Source organism: Xyrauchen texanus, chromosome 30 (assembly GCF_025860055.1).
Source record: "Xyrauchen texanus isolate HMW12.3.18 chromosome 30, RBS_HiC_50CHRs, whole genome shotgun sequence".
Lineage (NCBI taxonomy): Eukaryota > Metazoa > Chordata > Actinopteri > Cypriniformes > Catostomidae > Xyrauchen > Xyrauchen texanus.
In genome coordinates, this window is record NC_068305.1 from 10,314,821 (window position 1) to 10,324,702 (window position 9,882).

The 9,882-nt window shown below is 36.1% G+C and overlaps 1 protein-coding gene across 1 annotated transcript; it reads right to left on the minus strand.

Annotated features, from left to right (window-relative positions):
- Window positions 1-4,120: 4,120 nt before the first annotated feature.
- opn8c (opsin 8, group member c) lies at window positions 4,121-9,241 on the minus strand. The gene is made up of 4 exons (XM_052099262.1): window positions 9,125-9,241; window positions 7,111-7,392; window positions 4,961-5,292; window positions 4,121-4,836 (listed from the first exon to the last, which is right to left on the minus strand). Exons 1-4 carry the CDS (start codon window positions 9,237-9,239, stop codon window positions 4,360-4,362), a joined length of 1,206 nt encoding a protein of 401 aa, XP_051955222.1. The 5' UTR covers window positions 9,240-9,241; the 3' UTR covers window positions 4,121-4,359.
- Window positions 9,242-9,882: the final 641 nt, after the last annotated feature.

Sequence of the window (9,882 nt, forward strand, 5' to 3'; positions counted from 1 at the left end):
TGCTCACTGTGGCAGCCACTACTTTAGGGGTTTTCAGTCGGTTTGGCCTGACACAATTGAAGCTGCCGCTCTCCTGTTTACAAACTAGTGATAATCCCTTTCACAGGAATGGGGGTATTCACTGAAAATGAGTTGCGCACACGGATAGCATCATTTATTTGTTTTAGCCAACATGATCACACATGAAATCAACATGCTACTTCCAAATGTTCATGCACTTGCGGTTATGTTTAGGGTTTGGGTTAAGGAGTAGGCTTAATTAAATGCATACCATATGCATACCTGTTGAATATTACAACTTTTACAACTAAAATCAACTCACTTTTAGTGCCACCAAGTGGACATTTCACCTCAAACACATTTCTAGCTTTGGCCACTGGGGGCAGTGGTTCGAATTTCGGTAAGCACAGAGTGATTTCTGCAGAACTTTCATTTTCCTGTTGGTGAATTCTAAAACAATTCAAGCAATTATGCAAAATCAGGTAACTGTGCAAACACACACTTGAAATTGCAAGTCAGTTCTTTGTGCTAGCATATAGACTTTTAATAATTTATTTTTCTTTTCTTTTCTTTTTGTTGCATTGTGACACTCAATTCAGGACAACTAAGCATATTATAGTTCAATTGAATCATTTTGCGATTGGTTTACTTATAGTTATCTGTACATATTAAGCTAGCATAGAATAATGTATTTTAACCAGGGGTGGATCTAGGGTCAGTGGATATTTGGACTTTAGCCCAGTAACCAGGCTTTAATTAGCTGGAAACAGGTGCTTATGAGAAACAATTGTTGCAAGGGTCATGGCATTGAGTTGTAGTAAAAGAGTGTTGTAAAATGTTTCAAATACCTAGAGCACATCTGTATATTATTCTTTGTTTTCATGGTTTTGTGTCTCAATATTGGGTGCTTATTGCATCTGGAGGGACCATGTCAACACAGTTTTCGATATATCCAAGACAGACATTTTGACTGTGCACACACAGCCAAAATTGAAAGTTGCAAGTGCTCTACTTGCATGCAAATAAGTATTACCAATACTATATAAAGACAGGCATCATTACTTAATATTACTTCAAATTATACTTAAAATATATTTATATTTTAATATCGACTTAATACTGAAGTACTGGTACTTTTGGGATCCCTTAAAGATGATAAAAACATTCAGGGCTTTACTAAAAACATTGGGGACTTGCTCGGTAGCCCACCACCAGTGCCGCCCATTATTTTAACACAAGTATTACGCACTTCACTCCATGTTTAACGATTAATGCATATCACATGGCAAATTGAGTAAAGTAATGAGTCATTCACAGAATCTGCTTGTCCATCTAGAGGTCCTACAGTAATCTCTGTCTTCTCTTGCTTGAATTGAAATGTGCAAATCAAATCAAGCTGGAGTCTAATAACTACTTGGTTCAGACTATGAGGAGGAAGTTAAAGGACTTCATAAAGTATCCCTGTGAATATAATAATGTATTCATATCCCCCTCTTGAATACCTTCTCAGCAGCTCTCCTCAATTAGATTTTTAGGATAACTATGAAGCCTCATTCTTTGAAATAATTCAGATGGAACTGAATGTCAGAAATAAGTACATGCAAAAACTTAATCTAAACAGACTCAAGAGATAAATGTAATATTTGTAGTACTTGATTCATGAAGTAGGTCTTAATTTGGAAGCCCTAATGTAATCTGGATGTCTAGCCCAGATATTATCTTTTGCCAATTCTTGGTCATTTTAAACAGTAAATACCAAATAGTGGAAAAATCCCATATGGCCCTGAAACTTTAGGATAACTTTAGGGTATCTGAAAATGTGATTTGTGTCTACTTAAATAGACACTATAGACTATGCTGCATTCCATTCAAAGTCAAGTGTTGGATATTCCTTCTTTATATCTCTGAATGCTGAATATAAAGGCATTCCATTGGCCAATGCTGGGAAGATGACGTATAAAGGAAACAAAACAGCAATGCTCCCGTTAGCATAGCAGGTGTTTGACTGTCAACAGAGACGTCTCCTTGAAACCAGACTGATAAACAATGCAGCAATGCAAGCATTTGTTACACAGGTGTACGATTATCAAAAGGGAGTGTAATGAACCATGTTTTAAACACCTGTCTTTAGAGCAAACATTTCCTAAACTACTATCATTAAACATATAATCATGTGAGAACTTTGACTCATTGATGTGTATAAATTTAATAATAGTGAATGTTTATCATTAACTTTGTACATCTCCCTGAGTTCCAACATGACGTCACACACCTGCATCTCGGTGATATCGGAATTTCCAAGTATCCATTGCACTTTTCCTAGTAAGAATGCAGCATTACATCATGTCCTAACCAGATGCTACGCCGCGATGCGATAAAAGGTATCTTTTCCATGTTAATCAGAGTTTTTGTCCTAACCAGCCGCAACACATCACAAGCGACAGGGCTTTCTATTTTTGGAATGGTTTCTATTTCTCCGATGTCGAACCAGGCAGCGCAGTCAACAAATGGGTCTAAAATCATTCTTTTTACAGTATATTAAAGCCGGCATCTCACTAGCCGGTTCAGAACAACCTGATTTTGGCTTTTGGAGGGTGTCACACACCTAACGTTTGATGTGCTTGAGGTCTCGCTCTCTTCAGCGAAGCTCTGTCATACACACACACCGGTTCAGAATGGAAGTGGGGAGACATACCGGCATACACCTAACTTTCCCTCTGCATCCCTGTCATGTGGAGATCAGCGAAATAACAACAGAAGTACTGCGTGAATATAAATAGACAGACTGAATAAGGATGCGATTCATAAGTAACTTTTTGAAAAGCGTTAAGGCACTTATGTGAGAAAATTAGTTGCGTTCAATAAAAATACTGTTCAGTCTGTGATTGCTCTGTTTTCAAAGTTTTATTGTGAATTATCCTTATTTTAGTGTATGAATATCGCAATGTCGTGCCACACCTTGGACAGACAGATTGCTTGTCACTGAAATCTTATTGTGACGTGTCTGGTTAGGACAAGGTTTTACTGTAGTGTAGACTATAGTTTAGAGACTAGTCTCAGAGTATCAATCAATCAGTCATCAACGCTTGTAGCCCCTTTGAGATTTTAAATGATGTTTTAAATAACCAAAACTGATAAATACAGTAAGCACAACAGATTTTTTTTTTTTTCATGTTCGATAATAGTTCATCTAACATATCTAATGGTTTTCATTGAAAAAGTAATAAGACACCAAATTTGACCCTATAAATGAAGAGTGCCTTTGGAATCCATTGTAATAAATAATTATTTTAAATTATGTTTAAATAATGAAGGCTAAAAACATACATCAACATTTTATTGATTGCACATGACACAAATATGACATTTAAAAATTGACTTCCTGAACCTCTTGGCCATTAACTGTATGAACATCACAATCATTTTGTTCAAAAACATACACAGAGCTAAAACACACAACATGTAACATATGGGAGGGTCAGACTATTACATTTGGCATTCATTAAAGGAATATTCATGGTCAATAAAAATTAAGTGCAATCAACAGCATTTTTGTGGAATAATGTTGATAAACACAAATTCTTTTTTACCCTTTCTTTTTTTTTTTAAAAAAATCAAGGTTCCATTGAGGCACTTACAATGGAAGTGAAAGGGGGCCCATTTTTGAACGTTAAAGTACACACTTTATCAATGTATATCCACAAGACAAACAATATGCATGTAAATATGATTTTAATGTGATAAAATCACTTACTAACCTTTTACTAATAGTTGCCATGATGATGTAAAGCATAAACCACGAAACCCTAAAACGTCAATTTCAACAACTCACAGCACAAATAATATACATGTTTTAACAGAAGATTAATATAAGTGTTTTTATAAAAATTATAAGCCTCAGATTTCTGCATTTAAACCCTCCAAAAATTGGCCCCCATTCACTTCCATTGTAAGTGCTTCAATCCTCTATTTTATTTGATTGGTTGATTTATTTTTAATGCGAAGGAGGGACGAGTTGAAATTCTTATTTGTAGTAATCAGCATTATGCCACAATTGCTGTCAACTGAGTTTAACTTGTATTGAACCCGTAATATTCCATTATGTTTTTTGGTCAAGGCCTTGAAATCTTAAACCTGAAAGCCTTTAACAGAACTCAAATTCTCAACGTAGAGTGTAGACGATAATCGACATCAGCGTACAAATGCAATGCAATACAATTCATGTTCTACATTCAGTAAGTAACTATGAATCAATACAAAAACACCATGTAGAGTTATAACAGATGAAGATAAGCTTGGTTCAGCTACTTCGCAGAGGTACAGACATGGAAAACTTAGTCATTCAAATAGCTTCCCAAATTATCTGGGCAATTCTTCAGTTGAGGTAGGTAAGAACTGACGATCGGCTCTCTGCTCACCATTGGTTGGGGTCACTCGTATCTTGGAGACCCAGCAGACCATGTGACCATATAGACCTGACCTTTTATCACTCTTGTCCTGAAGGTGGTTAGAGCCTCTACCACCATAGCCTACAACATGCTCCTGTAGTTGGATCTGGATGGGATGAACATCTTTGCCTGTGTAGACTCCAACACGGTTATGGGCCAGTCTTGGGCAGACAGAGAACAAGAGGCTTTGCAGCTCCCGTCTGAAAGCTTTGTTGAAGTAAAAGTAAATGAAAGGGTTGTAGATATGGGAGCTTTTGGCAAAGAGTGCAGGAAAGACGAAGCCTTCTGGTGCCATGTACCTAGCGTCTTTATGGAAGATAAACAGGAAGGAAACAACTGTGTAGGGAGCCCAAGCAAGGATAAAGCCTAAGCTTATGCAGAAAAACATCTGTTGAATACAGAGAGAGCAAGTTTAACTAAAGAGATTAGAGTTCAAGAATCAAAAATCAAAGAGTTATGTCAAATCTGATCATTAAACTTGAGCAGTACTTTTTGAACAATGCAAGCCTCACCACAGACAGATGTTTTTCTGCTCGGCGGAGGTTGCTGTGGATGCCCTTAGCGGAGAGGGCACGGGAAAAGTAGTAGATCTTCAACAGGATTTTGCATTGTGATGCCACAATGAGCATAACTGGAACAACGGCGAAGCAGGCGAATGAACAGATCACATAAATGGCATCCATCATGGATGTGTGGTAACGACGCCAGGCCACTGTGCAAGAGATGCCATATGGTTCAGGAACGTACTCGCCCCAGCCGATCAGCGGAAAGGACGACCAAACAGCAGCAATTAGCCATGTGAATGCACACACCAGATGGATGTTGGATCCCTCTAGCCACACAGCTGGAGACGCAGAGGATTTCATATTTTGTAAAGCAATTATTAATGAGCTGATTTACATTACTCGTGAATTCTAATGATGCCTTTCCAACAAATAAAAAACTTAGCTGGGAAACCTTTTTTAGTTTTGTTCTACTGTTGCCACAATTTTGAGGCCAGGTATCAATAATTTAGATTAAGAATAATCAATAAAAATTATAATTCTTACAAATGTTTCCAAAAGGACCCTGAACAGATAGACTGATGTTTTACGCTAGCTTGCAGGCAAGTTTTACTCTACACAATCACTCGCAAAGAGCCATCTCAAGCTGATTAAAGTTTTTTTTTAAACAGAGCAAAATTAGAAAATTTAAGATATTTAAGATTTTACTCATTTCCATAAATTTTTGCAGGCTTGGAAAACACAATTTTACAGATCCCTCACATTTCCAGGTTTTTACCTAAAGAGTAAAAAATGCTTCAGTCCATTGTAATGTTTTAGATTTTTTTCTGTTTGCTACCAATGTGTACCAATAGATCTTCTTTTAAAAGAAATGGTTTTATGCATTTTCAATTAAATTGTAAACATGGGTCCTGCCCAGGGTCAGAAATTAAGGGGGGATTGTGGCAAAAATGCCACTGAAATTGACAAAAATACCCCAAATTTCAAATGCCCCCATAATGAACTCCTCTATTTAGGCATAGTAATACATTTTAGTTTATAAAGTACAAGTTGAATTTATGTGTAAGAGGTAATAAACTCTCAAACTAGTTAAAGGGATGGTTCACCCAAAAATGAAAATTCTCTCAGCATTTACTCACCCTCATGTCATCCCAGATGTATATGACTTTCTTTCTTCAGCTGAACACGAACGAAGATTTTTAGAAGAATATCTATCTATCTAATAGCTCTGTTGGTCCTTACAATGCAAGTGAATGGGTGCCAAAATGTTGAAGCTCCAAAATCGACATAAAAGGAGCTTAAAAGTAATCAATGCACCTCTAGTGGTTTAATCCATGACTTCAGAAGCGATATGATAGGTGCGGGTAAGAAACAGTTCAATATTTAAGAATATTTTTGATAGAAATTCTCCCCCCTGCCCAGTAGGGGCGATATGGACTAAGAATGTGAATATCCAAAAACAGAAGATGGAGAATGTGAAAGTGAAGTGAAGATTGATAGTAAAAAAGGACTTAAATATTTATCTGTTTCTCACCCACACCTATCATATCACTTCAGAAGACGTGGATTTAACCACCAGAGTCGTCTGGAGTACTCTTACGTTGCCCTTATGTGGATTTTGGAGCTTCAACATTTCTGGCCACCATTCACTTGCACTGTAAGGACCTACAGAGCAGAGATACTCTTTTAAAAATCTTCGTTTGTGTTCAGCTGAAGAAAGAAAGTCATACACATCTGGGATGGCATGAGGGTGAGTAAATGATGAGAGAATTTTCATTTTTGGGTGAACTATATATTTAAGGCATTTGACATAAAAAATTATAATTATTTGGTTAGAAAATAATGGCCATTTAAAGGCATACAATATCCCTGTATATAATGTCTGACACTGGTACTGCCTCCATTCAAATCAATTATATTCCCCTAGGTAGATTTGTGGAAAAGGCAAAGAAATTCACAGTGTGAACAAGGGAAGAAATATTTTTAACAGCATTAATCAGACACTTCCTGTCTGTCTTTCTCTGTTTACTCATTGCTAGACATTGGTAGACCCTGTTTAGGGGGAGCTTTAGCCATCACCTCTTATTCAAGCAAGGGACTGAGCCCCAATAAAGGCTAAAATCCTAGACTCACTCTTGTTACTATACTCACAATCTTACCATAGCATGTCTTGATGTAGCGGATGACACTTATGGCAGCAATGGTGAACATGCCACACAGGCCAAAGATGAAGCAGCCTAGACCATAATACACACAGGTGGCATGACGTCCCAGCCATGTGTGGCTAAAGGATGATATGATTGACAGAGGGTAAAAGAAGATGCAGCACAGAAAGTCAACCACTGCCAAATTGACACAGAGCAGTTCCGAACCAACGATCTTCTTCCTGCGGCGATAAGAGATCACCAAAACCACTCCATTCCCTAGCACTGACAGTATCACTGCAACAGCAGACAGAGAAAGATCAGTTTGGAGAAAATCAATACCAAATGAAATTAATATGTGAATACTGCAAAATATCGGTTTGTATCATTCAGTTGTGAGCTAGCCAACAGCTAGCCTTTATAACGGATGTATTGGGACTTCAGAATAAAATACGACCCTTAAATTTGCCAATAGCTAGTCATGGAACATTTTGTACATAGGGGAGGGTCAGTGCAACACTCCACTGAGTAGTTCACATTTGTAAATCATGATTTTTTTTCTGTTTGTTTTCATGAATCAATTCAAATAAACAATTCAGAGGTTTATTCACACTGCCACTACCTGTTTAAAAAGTTTGTGTTTCTGTGAAAAAACATTTTTTTTTTTTTTTTTTTTTGGACATAAAAATAAATACAAATTTTAAATAAATAATTTTTATGTCACCCACATGTCCTGCCAATTTTGCACCAGCGTTTATAGGCCTAACGTAGAAAATTGGCTGTTTACATCCATGTTTTCTTTGTGTCTTGAGTAACTCCATAGCTTAAATATGGTACAATGGTGCTAAAGACCCCCTATGGGTAAAATGTAATTTAATTTTCTCCAAAACTATTAAATAACAACAAAAATTACCCCAGAACTTTCCTTAAAACCTGCTTGTCAATATGAACAACAAAATATGTATGATCCATGAGATCATTGCCATGTCTAAAGTTTTATTTTTAGGTCATATGATCTAATATTTAATATTTAATTATAATTTTTTAATTGTTGCAAATTTTGTAGATAATGAGAATTCCTGAAAAAAAAAAATCACATTTATTTTGAGACAAAATACTTATTTTCAGTTTTGTTCAAGGTGGTAAAATCAAAACCGTCCAGTAAATGAAAGGATAGTATTTGGGGTAAAAAAAAGCCCCCCTGTTGCAAGTGCTAAAGGTCCCCAGTAAACATATTGCTTTTTTAAAATGGGGCAAAGATTTCTTATGAAAGCATTTTCAGTGTGCTCACACTGACTGATCCAATCACAGCGGAGATTCATTTGTTTATAGAATAACTGAGATGTTTTGAAATGCCAAAATTGTTTGGAAAAAAAAAAAAATTCTGAAGTGGTTACTTTGAATAGGTATTACCTAAATGTGTTACTAAAAAAGCATCTTGCTGTAAGCTGTCAAATTTTGCCATATAACTATTGTCTCTATATTTACACAATGTCACTATAACCCCAATGTGGGGTAAAATGCTCCCTTGCCACCTACCACATTTATTTTTTATGAATTTGAATCAAAATACCCTTCTGTTATTTATTTTCACTCAAATGCTGGCAAAATGATGGCTCTATCAATATTCAATAAAAATGTATGTATTTTGTCAATCTTGATACATTTTCCTCAAGGTGTACCCTATTCATTTGTCTTTTACAATTTTTTACGAAATTGTATTTTTGTTTTTAAAGATTTTTTAGATTTCACTAAATCGAGCTTTGAGCTCTGTATGTCTTCATAGTAGGCAACAATTAGCCTACCTCTTTTAATAAACTCACGATGAGACCCCTTTATTTAAACATAAAATCTTTAACATTTGTTTTTTAAAGAACCACCATATCACATTAAGGTACACGCTATCATATAAGCGAATCGATTCAACCAATTCGTTAAACGGAAGAATTTCGAATGAACGGTTAGTTCGCGATCCGGACACGTTAACCAAACCGTTAAGTAGTTTACAAGAGAATCACATCATACTCACCTATTGACATTATGGCAAGTCCGACCGCAATATCAGCAGCTGGTGAAAGTTTAGAGGTAAAAATGTCTAAGCTGTAGTTACTGTGTTCTTCATCTCTTGTTGAATTAGAAAACATATTGGGTACTTGTCGACAAATAAATCGTGAACAGTCACGTTTTAGCTTATTTCCCATAACAATCAAATATGTAGCTGATCCTGCCACAACAAAAGAAAACGCATCATGTATGGATGAGCCACAAGATCGCTGGTCTCCTTCATTCTCCTTCACTCATCAATGAATGAGCATCACTGAGCCTGTGCCACTGCACACTCTCTATTGGTCAAGTATGATTTTGTATATTATTGTCTTATTGTTTTTGTTTTTTTATATGTTCATCTGGAGCAAATGAAAATACAAATAAAAATCTAATTTATAAATAGATGAATAGAGAAAACAGACAACATGGGGGCAGTGTATTTATGCATGGAGCAATCAATATTATACCACAGCTGTTCACGTACTGCCTTATCTTTTTGACAGGTAACCGATTTATTGGTTTATTTTTATTATTATTTTTTATATATTTTGCTAATCTACTGATTAGCTACTGAATTGTAACTCAATTGCCATGCAGTGATTTTACTGATGACAATAGTGCACAAAGTTATGTGTATGTACTGTGTGGCCCTGGAATGCATCAAGCACATCACTGAACACCCGTGAAAAGCATGGTGATCTCTCTCAGAATTTGTTAATGTTAACAAGAGTGTTAGCCATA